The sequence below is a fragment of the Phodopus roborovskii genome, unplaced genomic scaffold, assembly GCF_943737965.1.
Source record: "Phodopus roborovskii unplaced genomic scaffold, PHOROB, whole genome shotgun sequence".
NCBI classification, from domain to species: Eukaryota; Metazoa; Chordata; class Mammalia; order Rodentia; family Cricetidae; genus Phodopus; species Phodopus roborovskii.
The window spans coordinates 24487751-24505004 of record NW_026125281.1 but is presented as its reverse complement, the minus strand read 5'-3'; the positions used below and the strand labels follow the sequence as shown (position 1 = coordinate 24505004).

Genomic DNA, 17254 nt, shown 5'->3' with positions numbered 1-17254 from the left:
CAGGGTCCCAAAGAGGGGGGGGGGAGGGCAAACCCTCAGAGAAGCAGCCACCTCAGATCAAACCAGGGCAGCTTTCAGACTTGGCAAGAGCGGCAGAGCCACTCTCCCTGGGTCTATCCTTGGCTGCGTGCCTCTTGGCCGAAAGGCTTTGGACAAGTCAGTTATCTTCGAGTCTTCTTTCTCTCTCCCCTCCTTTTTAAATCCACGGAAGTGGGCTAACTGCAGGAGGACGTTTAAGGCCGGTGCTTGAGTACCCTTAGAGACTCTGGACAACTTCTGTCTAGTGTGAAAGAAGCAACCCTTCACCAACCCTTCGCCGGGAACCCGCGGGGCGGTGGGCGGGGAAGACATCGGGAATCTGGGGACAGATAAAGCAAACTCGTGATGGGGCGAGGCTGGGCTGAAAAGAAACAGATTGGGGTACAGCTGCGAAGGGAGGGGTCTGGTAGGGGGAAGAAAGGGTGGGAAACAGAGTTGGGAGGACAAGAAGAAAAGCCGGCGCGGGGCGGGGTGGGGGTGGGGGTGTATCGACTCGGAAGGAGAAGGAACTTGGGGAAGAAGAAAGCCCTGAAGGCAATCGAGACAGGAAAGGGGGAAGTACCGGCTCAGAAGAAGAGGGAGCCAAGCCCCCAAGGGGCCAGAGACGCGGGGATCACACCGAAGAGAAATGAAGCAGCTGGAACAAGCGCCAGAGGTTGGGGTCTGTGAGAGGAGAGGCTGGGGCCTGCAGGGGAGCGCAGCAGCTCTGAGCACCGGTCCAAACTCCGAGGTCTGGTGGCCTTTGCCTGACCTCGAAGGTCGGGAATAGACGCGGGTCTTTGTGGAAAGCAGCATCCTACCGAGAGGACGGGGCTGTCAGGGACTGGCCCCTGCGCCTGCCTTCTCCGGCTCAGGGCTGAGCCCTGGGGGTGCAAACCGCCGGTTTGGAGCGTGAGGCGGAGGGGAGAGAGTCCCACAACCGGAGCGCAGCCTGCGGCCGAAGCACCCGCTCCGAGCCAGCTCTGCCCACCGCCGCCGCCGCTCCCCGGGTCCCGGGATCCCCGGGCCGCCGACTCCGGGGAAAATGCCGGCAGCTGGCGGGCTTGATGGTCGGGGACGCGGCGCTGCGGAGGGTGGGCTTCTCCGTCCTCGCCAACCGGCCCCTGGTGCTGCGGCGTGCGGGCTCACGCTCTCCTGCCCGGGGACGGTGGCGCTCGGCTCCCGCTGGTCCGGCTCGCGCTCCCGACTCCGCGGGGGTCTCCCGGCTCTCACTCCGCCAGCCTCCCTCCCGCCGGGGCGCTGCGCCACGCCGCACCCCCCCCAGCCCACCGCCGCCCCCCACTCCACACCTCCTGCCCGCACTACCCGCCACCCTCCCCCCTCCCCGCTGAGCTGCTCTCCCTCCTCTCCCCCCCCCCCCGGCGAGGGGCGGGAGGGGGCGTGGCAGGGCCTGGGTTTGTGTAGCTGCTACCCGGCTCCCCGCACTCGGAGTCTGCAGCACGAACGCGGCCCCCGCCGCTGTCCAGCTGCTCTGTGCCTTTCGCGCCGGGGCTCAGCCGCCGCCGTCGCCGCTGCCTCTCCGGGGAAACTCAGCCACTTGCTCGCCATGGACACTCCTAGGGTCCTGCTCTCAGCCATCTTCCTCATCAGCTTCCTCTGGGATTTGCCGTGTTTCCAACAGGCTTCCATCTCCTCGTCCTCCTCCACCGAAGTGGACTCCGCCAAAGACGTGAGAAGCCGCAAAGAAGGGAGGATGCCGCGGACGCCACAACAGAGTGTGGAGGGCCGGACGCCCCGGGAGCACCAGCCGCGGCACAGTGAACCCCGGCGGCGGCCGCCTGGACAGTCTCAAGGGCAGGAGCCTCCGAGCAGGGGCCCGCGCGTGGTGCCCCACGAGTACATGCTGTCAATCTACAGGACTTACTCCATTGCCGAGAAGTTGGGCATCAATGCCAGCTTTTTCCAGTCTTCCAAGTCAGCTAATACGATCACTAGCTTTGTAGACAGAGGACTGGGTAAGTGGCCAAGAAAGCGCCCGACTCCTCTCCCGCTGGAGCGCCTCACCCAGAGCGCTGCCCAGGCTCTGGCAGGAGGTCGCTTTTGTGAATTCCCTTCCCACTCTGGACACCTCCCCTTTTCTCTTTCCTCAAGCCCCAAATTCTGAATGCAGCTGCAGATTTTGCTCCAGTCTGCAAACCTCTCCTGCTCTCTTACTTTTCTTCCCTCTTTTTTCTTCTTTGTTTTCTCGCCTTTTCCTGAGAGCATCGTGGTGGTGGTCACTGTTCTGGTAGCAAGGGGAGGAAGCATAGAGGAAAAGAGGTGGTGGGCAAATTAAGGGAGATGCGGAAGGGTCAGCGAAAGGACTGAGGGACCCTGTGACGAAAGCTTGTGAGGGATGCTGGCCCTAGATCATCTGGGAGAAAGCCTGGAAACTCCACTCTCTCAAGGAAAAGCCGGCACAAGGTAATGAATTGGTCAAGGCAGCTAGCGAGTCTAGGATCAGTGACAGGCAGTGCCTTGATCCAGCAGTTCTTTGGGTTCTCCTGGAGCCGTGCGCATGGTGTGGGGTCTAGTCCCTTCTGCCACCGCCCTCCCCCGCCTCCTCTAGCATCGCACACCTGATAGTTCTCAAGGCATAGTCCACCGGATGGGCCCAGGCAGGGACAGCTGAGAACGTGGGCTTCTTGGGGCTTAAAGTACTGCAAGAGTATGCACATCCACCTTTCCCAGACAGACAATGCTCTTCTGTAGGAGCATCTAGGAGACACCCCTCATTCGCTGTGCCAGTCAGGTCTATAGGATCCGGAGCTGAGCTTCCCCCCCACCCCCCTTGCTTCCATTGGTGATCCACAGAATAGCCGATGACTTCTGATTAAAGCTGAGATGTCCGGGAAGTTCCACAGGCTCCTAGAGAGGGAAAAGTAATCAGAGAAAGCAGGGAAGGAGGGGAGGAAAGGGAAAGGGTAGTGGACAGAGCGGAAGACACCGAGAAGGTAAGAGATTTAGGCAATCATCAGCTCCCACACCCCCAGACTTAGCTTTGGCTGTTCTTAAAGCTGCAAGCCCAGGTTCAAAGTATCCAGAAACCCAAGAGCCCTGGGATTGGGCAGAGGGAACTGCTCAGCTGCCTCTATCCGCCTGGAAGGTCTCCTATTCTCCAACCTTTCCAGAGTAGGTTAATGTTGCCCTCGCCCACCTGCCCCAAGCCTCACTCAGTTTCCAGTCACCAGCCTCCTTCTCAGTCAAGGTTCTGGTCCCTGCCAGGTACGCAGCTGCAATCCGAGGTCATCTGGGTTATGAGCTGCTGAAAGGTCCTGAGGGCAAATTAACGCTGCCGTATTTTATGATGATTTTAGGAATAATAAAGTCACCTTTACAAAAACACGTGGCTTCTTCGTATTGCTACTACTAGGTTTTGGACCTGGGTACTCCCACGCAGCGCAGTGCAGTTTCTCCCCCTGCAACTTCTCTGCTAACCTCCCAGCATCACTAACACCATCGCCAAGGAGACTGCTGCTGTAAGGGAAGAAATCCTATAGGCCTGGGCTCTTCTTTTCCTGGGAAGTAACAATCTCTCTCCTACACCAGGTGGGCATCCTTACTGGTTCACTACTCCCAGAGAGTTGGCACAGGACCAAGGGACACCCTAGGCTGTTCCCAGGTGTCTATAGACGACTTTGGAATTTCGGAAAGCATGAAAGTTTATTTGTCTCTGGGCCCCCTGGATCTGCTTAGACTGGAAATATTCATCCACCCTTTTGTGCCCTGTGGCACCCATATACCCTAGAGCTCAGGCACCATTCTGGGAACCCCCAGGCTCCTCCAACACCAGATAGGGTGTGGGGAGAGGAGGAACGCTGTTCCCTAGTCATCCATAGCCTGGTCATGAGGCCAGCGGGATTGTGGATTTAACCTCAAGATGCATTGGGCATAGGGCTGCCAGAAGTCCCTAGTTCAGAGCACCAACACCCAGAACCATAGCCTCACAGTCTCCTCCTCACCATCTAAGTTCGAAGGAAACTATACGAAGGCAGTAAGAACACTCGGAAGGCTGTGTTGCTTGTGGCAAACTGCGCCGGTGTAAAGGAGCTGGAGGGGGGGCAGAGAGGGACTGGAGGGGTGTGCGGAGGAGGGGCTGTATTGCTGGCTGCAGCCCCAGCTTGATAAAGGGAAAACCTCACTTTCTCTCTCACTGATTTTGATTTGATGTGTCACCGGCGGTGACCTCGGGTTGGACCTTCCGGGGCTTGCTTAGCATTGGGCCCCTGATTGGAGTGTTTCGACTCAGCGATCTAATTGAGGGTTCATGTCATAACACATCAAACGGTGTCTAGTCTCCCGTGATGGAAGGGACCCACTAACCGCGCATCCCCAGCTTCTGGCGAGGACTTCCGCCCCTCTCGCGCGGGGGTTCTTAACGTGCCAAACTCTTCGGCATCCCCTCCCCCAACTCCTGTGTGGGAAGGCAAAAAAAAAAAAGGCCCAGCCAGGAGAGGAGCCGGTCGTCGTGCTAACTTGGCACATTGCCTAAGGGAGGTTTAAATCGCCAGAGTGGTAGGCTGGGATCTGAGGAGCCAGGGTCCCTCTAGGGTAGGAGCCTCGAAGTCGGTTACAAGCTCAGAGATACTGAGAAACTCGCACCGAATTGGTTAAAAATTTTGCTCTTTGCTCCCCCCCCCCCAAGAACTTAAAAGTTATACCTGAAGCTACTGTTTGAGATTGGGAGGGCGGTAATAAATGCTGCATCAAGTGAGTGTGTGAGAGCTGGCTCCACAGAAACACCGTGGCCTTCTCTACTGTCCTGAGTGCTGCTCCCTGTTCCAATAGTCCCGAAGGAGGCCTTAATGCAAGCTTTGAAAACGCCCTGGAAGGGTAAATAACAGTAGCTAAGATAGATTAACCTTTTACTGTGGGCCAAGTACTGTGCTAAAAGCTCTGACATGAACGAGCTCGTTTAATTCTCCGCTACCGATGCTGCATTGCTTAGAGCTGAATTATGGAAGACAGAGAAATTTAGTTGCTCAGGGTCATACAATTGGTAAGAGGTGAGATTCTAGACACCGAATACTAAAGTGGGACACCATATGGATAGGGTAAGGACAAGGAGGCTTCTAGGAACTGTGATGAGATGCAGACATAAAAAATAAATTAAAGTGAGATTTTATTTTTGGCTTAATGTTCTTCTGTGGTACTTAAAAGTCCAATTAGTGGTTCTCATGGAACTTTGGATTCAAGGGTCTGAACATGTATCATGCCTGGCTGTCTCATGTATTTATTTAGTAGAAGAACAAACAACATTATGGACAATCTTTTAACATGCTTTCACATTGTAGCTCAAAAAGTATTCTAGAGAAGACAAAATGTGTCTGTGTGTTGGTGGGGAGCTGAGACCACAGGGTCAGAACGGACCAGGTTAGATATCATGAAATCACAGGTTTGGGCAAGGCAGACAATTAGAATTTAGGAGGGAAGGTGGGGAGAGAGAGAGAGAGAGAGAGAGAGAGAGAGAGAGAGACAGACAGACAGACAGACAGACAGAGAGATCCATCCTGCCTTGCAATTTTACTTGGTAAGTGCCAAATTGAAAAAAAAACAAAGCAAAACAAACAAACAAACAAACAGAAACTCTCAAGGATCCAAAGAGGAGGGAAAGGAACCAACTGACTTTAAGCTCTAAGAAACTCCCATAGTTTAGGTTTCCCAGAGACGTTGAATTGAGAACAGTTGCTAGGGTTGTGCTGTTGTTGCAAGCCTGCTTACAGAAGGAAGACAGCAAAGAACAGGTAACACCAAAGAGGAGATGGAAGTGTCTTTAGAGGCTGGGCATCCTCACGGGCCAGTCCAGGAGAGTCTGATTCAGGTTGCTTGCTAGTTTGTCTGGTTATGTTCAGTTCAGATTACAAGGAGACAGGGGTATGCTAGGCACAGACAGACTTCAGAGAGAGAGAAAGGCCGTTCTAGGGCTTTGTAGGTTCCTGTTGTTGAAGCTTGCCTGTAACATCGTGTTTATGCAGAACAGTGGGTTTCTGCGTGGAGTAATCAAGCCAGCAGCGCTAGCACTTTTGCCTGGACCCTGTTGTCGTTGGCAAACGGAAAATGAAATATAAGCAGGGAAGTATTTTAATGGGGACGGAGGGAATTCACAACTGTTAATTATTTGGTGACCTTGTATTCAATTTGTTTGAGTCCCTTATAAAAACACTAATTCATACCAGACGGCCAAGTGAGGAAGCTGGGCAGAAGGTTCCAATCTAGGCTTTATTTCCCCGGAAAGAGAGAACAGCCTTGGAAAGGACTTGCTAAGTGTGCAAGTGAGTGCATTTGTGCCTTTGAGGGGTGCCAGCAGAGGACTAGACCCAGGACTGGCTTTGGGGTTCAGGCTGAAGGATTTTCCCCAGCTGGGTTAAGCTAGAAGCCCCCGGGAAAGCTTGGGGAAGACAAGGAAGTCTTAAACTGTGTTACTCTTCTGGTTGGAATGATGCAGGTAAATGTAAGGCCACAAAGCAACCCATGAGCTTATAGTGCAATACTGCTACTGTCTTCCAATGCTTAAGGAGCACCAAAAGGGAAAAGCAAGATGCTAAAAACATGGAGAATCTGGTGTGGCCAGAGCGCAGGATTCTTAGCCAGAAAGGCTTATCTGAGGGCATCAAGGTTATTTATCCTCATCTTTGGAGCCCTTGGGCTTTGGGACTTTTGCCCAGGGTGCAGTGGCTGGTGGGGGAGGGGAAGGAAAACGTGCTCAAACACCTTCTTTGTTTCTGCACATTAAGAAAAACAAAATTCATGAGAGCCACAGACCCTATAGGTTTTATGAATTGTCCCTTTCCTAAATGAATCAGAACCCCAAAGCCGTCCTTTCTGACCAAAGCACCTGTCCCTGAATCCTCTGGATCTGGGATTGCCAGTCTTGCTAAGGCACTAGTTAGCATAACTGTTTTCCCCAGTAGGAGTTCTGGGGTGCTAGCGCACCTCTTCCACAGTTGGCTACCTCCTAGGGAATAGGGGTGGGGGATGGGGGTTTGGGAGGTAGGGGGAATGATGATAGAAATATGGCAGATACAGGAAGTTTTGCTTCCCGACAGGACAGATGGCTGCTTGCATTAAGTGACCTTGAGAAATTCACTTCTCCTGGGTGTTTTCAAGTATGATAAAAGGTATTGGCTCAATAACTCCTTCGCTATCGAATAACTGGGCAAGAATTTCTATTTTGTGGGGTAAGGGAAGGGAGCTGACGGAGCCTTTTGGTATGGAAAGAAGGAACAAGGTCCCTTACATGGATCCTTTGATACACCCAGTCTAAAAACTGAACTGTCTTTTTAAAGTTCAATTTGGGTTAAATGCTGTCTTCTGTTTACTGGAATTAAATAGGTCCCAGTCGCCCTAATGTGTTCCCGGGTCACCTTCTATTTTCAGGTACACCCACTGGTACTTCTCAGGATGGAGAGTCAGGTCCACTCCAGGTGAGGGACTGCAGGAGCATTAAAGGGCGAGAAGCCCTGGGCTGTGCAGTTAGAGGCTGGCGTCTGGGGTGGGGCAAGGTTTAAGGACCAGAATGGGCAGTACAAGAGCAGAGAAATGTAGGACTGTGGCTCTAGTTGGTGCTGGCTGAATAGGAGAAGAGGAGCAAAAGGCAGGAACAAGGCAAGGGAGATGGTGGTTCAGCTGCTGCCTAGACGGGGAGCTTGGAAGCTCCGTGGAAAATAATCCTGAAACAAACAAACAATAAAAAACGCTCTCCTGTGACTTGCAGCTGACTCCAGGAATCTCATTTTGCTACATTGTTGAAAGTTAGAGCAAGATTAAGGATTTAGAGTAATCCTTTCTCCAGAGACTGCATCTTGCCCAGCACATCAAAGAATATTAGGGGTGCTTCTCCGGAGCACAGGGACTGGGACCATGCAAGTCTGCTGCATTGTGTGTGTTCGAACCTTGGCCTTCACTGGCAACTGCAGGATTAGTTGGGAAGAGAAACTGCATAAAACATCCACTTATCTTTCTATTTTTGAGGCAAAGCCCACAGGACCTGGGTCAAGTTCTGGATTCTAGAAGGGTTTAAATCTCATGCAAACTCTCATCACTACCTCTTACTAGGAGATACAGCATCACTTCTACTGAGTTTTTTGTAGACTCACTCCCTCAATGTAGGAAAAGTTCCTTTCAAAAAATCAACTTGGTTCTGTTCCTCAGGAAAGAGGTGCATCGTGGGTCTCTATGGCATTGGCTGTCCCAGAGCTTGCAGAGGAGGGGGTGTGGGCTAGGACAGTTGGCTGGAAACCCCTTTGGTTTTAATCTGCTGTATGTGGTTAAATTAAGATTTGGGCTGCTGTGGTTGGGAACCCAGGGGAAGATACAGGTGAAAAGACAAATGTGAGGACAAGTGTCCTTGTCTCCCTAGCCAAGACTGTGATCAGAAGAGATTTTTAGCAACTTAGCTTTGAAATGTATGCTTCATCTATCAAGACAAAAACCAGGTTTCAGTTGGCTGTACTCAGTACTCAGAGGAGCTGAGTTCTTGCTCTTCCTAGCTGACCAGAAATTAGCAAGACTAACTTTGGAGTTCCATATTTTAAGGCTGGGCTGAGGCTCAATGGCTTAGTTTCACTCAGGTGAGAGAAGGCTCCCTTCTGAACGTCACTGGTTCTTACTGAAGAAGACCTTGGTACCAGCATTGGGGATTCTTTGTAGAATCCTGGCTGGTAACCAGACTGTTAACCAAGGAGCCTACCAGACCCAGGTTCATGTGAGAAGAAAAGCATAGATCTAAAATCAGAGAATTTATGAATAGTTGAATGGTTCCAAGATTATTCTGGGGATTGGAAGGGACCAGGAAAAAAAAAAAAAAAAGAATGTGAGCTGTCCTGTCTGTACATCCCAACAGAGCCACCAGGGTGGTCTTCAGCATGCTATCATCATCAGTGCTACAACCCAGGCATTCATTTCTAAGCCTCCTTCTCTCAACATGGGAATAGTTTGTTTATTTATTTGTTTTCAAGTACAAGTAGGGAGTATCCTGATGTTGCTATCCATGAGTGATGGATTGCTATCTCAAAGGGACAGATTACACCCTACAAAATACACCAAAGAGAAGAGAAAGGAAGTAAGGCTCCCCAGGGCTACAGGGCTACCCTTGCCCAGCCAGAGGTATGGGCTAATGCACAGGTTAAGGGTGCCTAGCTGCCAGGTAGAGAATGCTTCAGTCTTTAATGAGGTTGAATGGAGGGTACTGGTCACCTGGCATTGAGGAAGAGATGTTATTGTAAGTGATATGAAAAGGCAGATGAGGTTACTATAATACATTCCAAGGTAATGTTGCAGAAGCCTTGATTGTCATTAGAACTCAGATGGGCGGGAGCTAGAAGTTCCTCCTGATTTTTTTTTAACCTGTGTTGCCCAACAATGTTTCTCCTCTACTCGGAGAAATCTTGTGGGAATAGCTGGACCATAACTCTTCAAGGCGGCCAAGAAGACGATAAATTCCTATCAAAACTATGGGCAACTGTGGTAAGATTGGCTGCAAGATTTCATGCATCATGTGTTGCTCCAGGTGCCTTGACTCTCACCTTTACAGTGGTCCTGTCAGGTCTATAGGTGGTTCTCTCACTTCATAGTGGATGCATATGAGGCTGGGAAGTCATGTGATCAAAACACTAAGTCACAGCTATGGATTGAAATAAACTGTCTTTCAGACTCTAAATGACCATGTTCATTCCACAATGTCAGGAGTAACTGACATTGGTATAACATCTTCAGAAGCGACTTTCATCTTGTATCTGATCCCTCCATGGCTTCAGACCTGCCATCACTATCTCCACTTTGAAGAAGGGAAACAAGATTTTTTGTATATTGTCTTCCGAAAGTCATGCTGTTGTCAGTCTCTCGGCTATACTGCTAAGGAAAAGGATGGCTCTTGGAGAGCAGGTTCCTCAATATCCCTTCCTTCCTAGCATGAGCAATGAGAAGGAGCTAGAATCTCCTTAGGGTTTTCACCATGCACAGAGATCAAAGGTTGTATTTAAGATTGTGACACAGGTACAGGAGCTAAATAGTCAGTTCCACCTTACTTTTAAGTTTCCTGGGTTTTGATTTGTAACAATACCTATGTCGGAGATGGGTTTAGGAAAGTCAATTTATTATTAAATAATAAATAGTGGGCTTGTGATGACCTCCTCATAAATGTCTAACTGCACTTTGCTTAGACTTGTCTCCTTTGTCTTATATTTCTAATTGGTCCCTTCCATCCATGTCACACATTCATCTTCATAAATTCCACAGATGGAGAAAACATGGAATAGTTATCTTATTCTCCTGGGATTACCCTCTCCTATTTATCTCTTTTCCACCCAGGTGGATCTTCTAAAATATGTTTTTCATTTTTAGTTGACAAAGTTTACATATGTTTGTGGGGTACAATGTGAAATCTTAATTTACACACACACACACACACACACACACATACACACACAGAGTGCAATGAGTATCCATCAGCTCACAGGTGTTTGTGAGGATAACATAAGCTTGTGCTCAGCACAAAGTTAGGATCACACCAGTGTCTACTATTACAGCTGTTTTTATTCTGGGTGGTCTACAACAGTTCTAGGGGCAAGTGAGAACATTTACAAGAGCTGTGCTGCCAAGACATTTTTCTCTCTCTATTTTCTTTTTGGTATGAATGCTCTGTCTGCATGTATACCTACATGCCAGAAGAGGTTATCAGATCCCATTTGTAGATGATGGTGAGCCATCATATGGTTGCTGGGAATTGAACTCAGGACCTCTGGAAAAGCAGCCAGTGCTCTTAACCACTGAACCATTTCTCCAGCTCCCAAGACATTTTCTTAATGAAAATGTTGAGCAAAGGGCCAGAGTTTGCAAGGATGGAATATCAACTGCCCAGGAGGTAATCGTATTCTAGGGGCATAGTGACTAGTCCAAGCATAGATTGCCCCCACCAACCTTGGCGTACTACAGGGAGGGACTTCCTGAGTCCATCTGAAAATTCTAACTTGATAGTCTCTGATAGTTCAGGTTGGTGCTCCATCTAAGATTTCTCAGAAGTGATTCCATCACATCCATGAAACCTGAGTTTGGATGTTTTCCATCTAGTAAAGAAAAGAGAGACCCATCCTTGGGAAACTGCAGCCCAGTCAAGTATTGATCACATCGAGGACCAAAAATGAATGGTGGCAGGTCTCTTCCTCTCATCTCCTGCCACTGCACAATCAAGACCCATGCAGAGGAGTGTCCTGATGGCTGGAGGTTTCTCTTGGAACTAGTGTGGCATGTTACCAGTTGCAGGATGTTAACTTAAGTCTGAGTGTTCGGAAGTTTATTCCCTGTAGTAAATGAGTACATGTAGTAAATAAATAGAACAGCATAGCAGAGCATGAATGCTTGCTTGGTGAAGGGGTCTGAGAGAGGCCATCAAAGTTCTGAGTTCCATGATCCTTGCACAAAAGCAGTGCCCAGTTACCACACAAACCAGCTTCCAGCTCTGCAGTAAGCTGGGGGCCAGGAAGGAGGCTTAGTCTCAAAGAGTTCTGGAGTGTTCTTCCCAATTATCTGTGCACCCCAGGGCCTAATCCTACTTAGGGTGTGTGAGTGGGAAAAGCCATATATTCTGAGCTTTCTGAGATGTAGGCACAGGAGATATGGCCAATCAGATAGAGGAGTTGCTGGAATCTGACTAGCGTCCATCCAAAGTATCAGTTAGAGGATGAGAAGCCGATAAAAGTGCGAAGGAACTGCTGGTCCTTTCAGAACCACATACACTCTTGGTTCTGGTCACTGGAAAACAAAAAAACAAAAACAAAACAAAACAAAAACAAAACAAATCCCATTTGAATTCCCAACAAGGACCTAAGCCTTAGAAGATTCCAGTGTTATCTTGGGAAGACACAATTATGTTCCCTTCCTTTCTGCAAGTTTTGGGTATTTTAGAAATCCTATGAGGACTGGCTGGGAGGCAACCTCTTAGGGAGAAATAGCTTGCAAGTGCTGATGGAGTGTGCTGCCTTGTAACCTAAGCTCAGACTGTCTGCCCCCCCCCAACTTTTCATCTCCATTTTAGCATTTACCTGTAGAGTACTTCATCCATTTACAGTGCCTGCCTTAGCCTTGTGCACTGCCTTTCTAAGAAAGTCCATTCCTACAATTGCTCCCCATCCTTTATTTATTTTTTTTTTTTGTTAAAACCCTTGACTTCCTATATTTATTCTGACGGAGACACGTTTTGATCAACATCCTGCTATCTTAAATTCTAAAACTTCTGTACTAGGAGCTCTCTTGAACTACATAGGATACCTTTTCACAAATGGTTAGACAAACAAACAAAACCCCAAACGCCCCACATGGGAGGTGTCAGTGTAAGGTTTGCTGCATTATTGTATTATTGCCAAGTTGCTACTTGTGAAGGATTTTCTTCAGATTAATCTGACTCCTCATATACCTCCTCTTTTCTACGTGTTCAAGGGGAAATTGAAAAAAAAATCCTGCAGTTGTATCTCAAAAGGTTTGAGTCCAATGCTCAGCTGAAGGAAGTTGTTACCAACTGGTTTGATGCAAATGGAAACTTCTTGTGGATTACTGACCACTTTTCAATGGAAAGAGGACAGAGCATCAAACTCATTTAGGGTATGAGAAAGTGTCATAGATTTAGAAACCAACAATGCACATTTATGCAAGGAATGCAGTATCGGATGACGTCACCCATATTTATATAAGATTTACTAGGAGATGAGGGATATGCAAGACAGTGCAAGTGGCCATCATCCTGGCCACAGGTGACACACAGCAGCTGGGTCAGGGTTAGGGGTGTCAGGTCAGCTGGTGTTTGTAAAGTGACTGTGTGTGGTGCTCTCTACATTCCAGACCTATGGTATGCCTCTTCTTGGCGATGTCTTTGCTGCATAGGGCTCCAAAGCAGGTTCAGACATGTGGGGAATGTGGTCTGGAGGGGATCTCCAGAGAGCAGCTGCCTTCTTTAGTCCTCTGCTTAGGCATCAGAGGCTCTGGAGACCTGTTGAGAAGGCATGTGGGTGAAATTATCAAAAAATATGACAGTGGTTATATGGACTAGAAGGAGCCTAGGGAGATGGTGACGCTGTCTACTGGCAGGGCCTTCGATCCTGACCTGCAGTTGGGCACTTGGCTCTGTCTCTACTGCAGTGATCCCTTCCCCCACATGATGGGAAATCCAATCCCTACCTGTCATAGGTTCTCTGAGAGTATGTCTCTGAATCAGCACCATCTGGATGTTCCTAGAAAGGCAGCCCCAAGTGGAACCTGAGATGATGTTTGTCTCTAACAAGTTCCTGTGAGATATTCGTAATGCTAGGTTTTGTTTGTTTGTTTGTTTTTACATTTGGTGTGTGTGTGTGTGTGTGTGTGTGTTTTAATAGCTACTGACCTTGACTAAGCTCCAGGTTCCTGGGCCACAGAATTCTGACCCTTATCGAGTTTAATGGTCCAAGCTGCCTGTCTTTTCAAGAGATGATTGCACCTGTCATGTGTGTGCTCACTGAGATGTTTGGACTGGGGTGGATGTAAGTACTTAGGTAGGACCCCTCCAATCATGTAGTAGACAAGTACAAGAAGAAAGGGGAATAGATGAAGACTGAAGGCCACATTTGAATTCCTTCCTGAGGTCTTGACTAGTCTGTGTAGGTTAGTTTTGTAAGGCAGGTCACCAGACAACTAAAGGTTGAACAATCTACAGGTTCTTCAGGTTTCCGCAGATGCCCATCCCAGTTGGCCTCAGCTAGGCAGACTAGCCATTTATTAGCTTACTCTTAAAAACAAAACAAAAAGAGAAGGGAAACAAAAGAATGATGACTTCTCCATGTTGCAGGAGAGACAAAGAAATAATCATTATTCTTTGTACCTGCCTGTGTTCTCTAGCCACAGCCTAGTATATGAAACTAGGAAAACAGAGATGGAAGTGATTTCCCAAGGGAGGCCAGGGTTAATCCCCAACAAGCTCTATAAATACAGTTTGATCTGTATCCCCCTTCCCTTTAGCCCTTAATGACACTTGGTTGCTTCTAGAATTCCATACTTGACTCACAGTGCCAAGGCAATGTGGACTCAGGGCTAACCACGAAGGCTTTAGAACTAAGTAGATTTAAGTGTTGCCCCCAACTTCATCACTTATTTTAGAGAACTAATTCCCCCTAGTCTTGATTTTCCCACCACAGAAATGGGAACGGTATTTGCTTCCTCTATGAAATTGTGCATGGGAAGCAAGGTTCGAACTCTACCTTCACAACATTTAGCTGGCGTAGCATGTCCAGTGTGTCTTTCACAGCCTGAACTGAGGAGAGAGGAAGGGAAGTCAAGCCTAAGGTGACAAGTACAAACACCTGGCTATTGGCTAAGCATCTTTGTCAGATACAGCTTTCTAGGAAGGAGAAGAAAGTGTGTCGCCTCCGTCTCTGCACTGGTTGGTTTGAAGGTCCTGGCTTCCCTAAATTAACTTCGTGCATCAGTGTCCCCCTTTCCCCTCTCTAACCCTCTCACAGCTCTTTCTCCGGTGGGGGCCTGTGCCTCAGAGGCTGGCTGGGTGTGGTTGAGGTTCCAGAGCCAGCATGCTTGGGTTATATGTCCCCGGCTACATCTTTTTTGACAGTTAGGGCTGGACTGGACGGGGTCATACTCTTTCTATTGAAATCGATGCAAACTGTATTAGCTTCTGGGGAGAGCAGGGGCCTTTGGGGATTCTTGTATTTGCTGGGTTGTAAACATTCTATGGGAAAGCAGCTCAGGAGAATCTGCTTAGCTCTCCACCTTGCACATTGAAGTGATGTTGGCTGCATGCACAAAAGTATGAAAAAAAAAAAAAAGGAGTGTAATTTTCCCTTCCTTCTGCAAAGTTTGCCTTGGAATTTAAACTCTGCCAGTCTGCATGTGTCATGCATTTCTTTTTCTCACTTGTAACCAAGGGATCAAGCTTTGGGATTCATTGTCAAGCAGAGTATCAGATGGATGATGGTGAAAGGGGCGGGACATGCTGCTGCCTATGACTAGGTACCCCTGGCTGAGGGTTTCTCTTTCTAGGAATGCCTATTTCACATGAATCAAAGATCTCAAGAGGATACAACTCTGGCCTGCTAGTTTGTTCATCTCTGTCTCCACTTCTGAAAGCTGTATTACTATTTCTCTTTCATTTCTTGTAAGGAAGGAAGAAAAAGACTGGAAAAGAATAAAAGAATTGACACAGTAACTTCATTCTGTCTGCATCACGCTGGGCAGAACACTGTCTGGGAGGGGGCGTAGCAATATGACCCTTGAATAATGGGTTTATATTATAGAATAAATGTACCTATCACTTTGGAGTCTAAAGGGAAGAGGTTCGCAATAAACACAGAAAAGTTTCATGCTCAGGTCCTGTTCTTAGACAAAGGATTCAATTAGATGAGCAGACATTGACACTTTAAAGGCAATTTGAAAATCACCGTTTTACAAGTTTCACACCTACTGATCTGTCTGTAATCTAGGTCACTTAGTGTTCTGGGTCAGTGGTAAGCAAGGACTTGCTATTGTCTTTGCTCCTTTGGGCCAGTGAAGGGTGTCTGGTGCTTGGGAAAGGAGACCTCGTGGCAAACATAGACGGGATAATTTGAAGCACCAGAAAGAAAATAAATAAGCCAAGGTCCTGCGACAGAGGCTATGAAGGCTGCTTTGGATCAGGGTGGTCTGGGGTGGCCTCTTGGAGGAAGTAACATTTGAGGTGTCATTGATGAGAGCCAGTGGACAGTTGGGCCGGGGAGCCGGGACTTGGACCACAAGGGCAACATTGGTGGTGCACAGGCTGTTGAGGGGGAGCCCAGGAGCACAGCCTTCTGTCCCAGGCAGCAGCTGAGCTAGCGAAGGGGTCCTGTCTGGTGTGGTTCCTCCCCACACAGTGTTATGGTTCAGGCAGTGAGCCTGGGGGTGCTTGGTCGAACTGGACTCCCTGGTTGCCTGCTCCTTCCTTCCTACTTCCTCCTGGGGACTGCTGAAGAGCACCAGGCTGATCTCCTGGTAAGTGAAACTGACTGTAATTATTTTTTATCTTGCAGACGATCTCTCGCACACTCCTCTCCGGAGACAGAAGTATTTGTTTGATGTGTCCACGCTCTCAGACAAAGAAGAGTTGGTGGGCGCAGAGCTCAGGCTTTACCGCCAGGCGCCCCCAGCGCCCTGGGGGCCACCAACCCGACCACTGCACGTGCAACTCTTTCCCTGTCTGTCCCCACTGCTGCTGGACGCCAGGACCCTGGATCTTCAGGGGCCAGCCCAGGTCGGCTGGGAAGTCTTCGACGTGTGGCAGAGCCTGCGCCCTCAGCCGTGGAAGCAGCTGTGCTTGGAATTGCGGGCAGCTTGGGGCGAGCTGGACGCCGGGGATACCGAGGCGCGCACGAGGGGTCCCCAGCAGCCACCGCCCCTGGACCTGCGGAGTCTGGGCTTCGGCCGGAGGGTGCGGCCGCCCCAGGAGCGTGCCCTGCTCGTGGTTTTCACTAGATCCCAGAGCAAGAACCTGTTCGCGGAGATGCGCGAGCAGCTGGGCTCTGCCGAGTCTGCGGGAGCCGAGGGGGCATGGCCAGCGCCTTCGGGCGCCCCAGACGCCGGGCCTTGGCTGCCCTCGCCCGGCCGTCGGCGGCGACGCACCGCCTTCGCCAGCCGCCACGGCAAGCGGCACGGCAAGAAGTCCAGGCTGCGCTGCAGCAGAAAGCCCCTGCACGTGAATTTCAAGGAGTTAGGCTGGGATGACTGGATTATCGCGCCCCTGGAGTACGAGGCCTATCACTGCGAGGGCGTGTGTGACTTTCCGCTTCGTTCGCACCTGGAACCTACCAACCACGCCATCATCCAGACGCTGATGAACTCCATGGACCCGGGTTCCACCCCGCCTAGCTGTTGCGTTCCCACCAAATTGACTCCCATCAGCATCCTGTACATCGACGCGGGCAATAATGTGGTCTACAAGCAGTATGAGGACATGGTGGTGGAGTCCTGCGGCTGCAGGTAGCGGTGCCATCCGCGCCTGGGCCAGGGACCATGGAGGGAGGCCTGACTGCTGAGAGGCAGAGCAGGAGCTGGCCTGGAAGAGGCCACAAGTGGTAGGAGCAGGGGGGAGAGGAGGCAGCCCAGTGCTCCCAGAATCTTCTGCTCACCAACCCAGAAGCAGCTAAGGGTTTTCACACTTTGCCTGGCCATCCTGGAAAGACTAGACAAGGATTCTTTCTTTTTCTTTTCTTTATTATTGTGGCTTTGGGTTTTCTTGTGTCTCCTTGGT

The 17254-nt window shown here is 49.6% G+C and overlaps 1 protein-coding gene across 1 annotated transcript; it reads left to right on the top strand.

The window, feature by feature from the left end:
* The first annotated feature begins 1579 nt into the window (after nt 1-1579).
* Nucleotides 1580-17016, top strand: Gdf6 (growth differentiation factor 6). The gene is made up of 2 exons (XM_051199855.1): nt 1580-1994; nt 16038-17016. The coding sequence occupies exons 1-2, from the start codon at nt 1586-1588 to the stop codon at nt 16985-16987; spliced, it is 1359 nt and encodes a 452-aa protein (XP_051055812.1). The 5' UTR covers nt 1580-1585; the 3' UTR covers nt 16988-17016.
* Nucleotides 17017-17254: the final 238 nt, after the last annotated feature.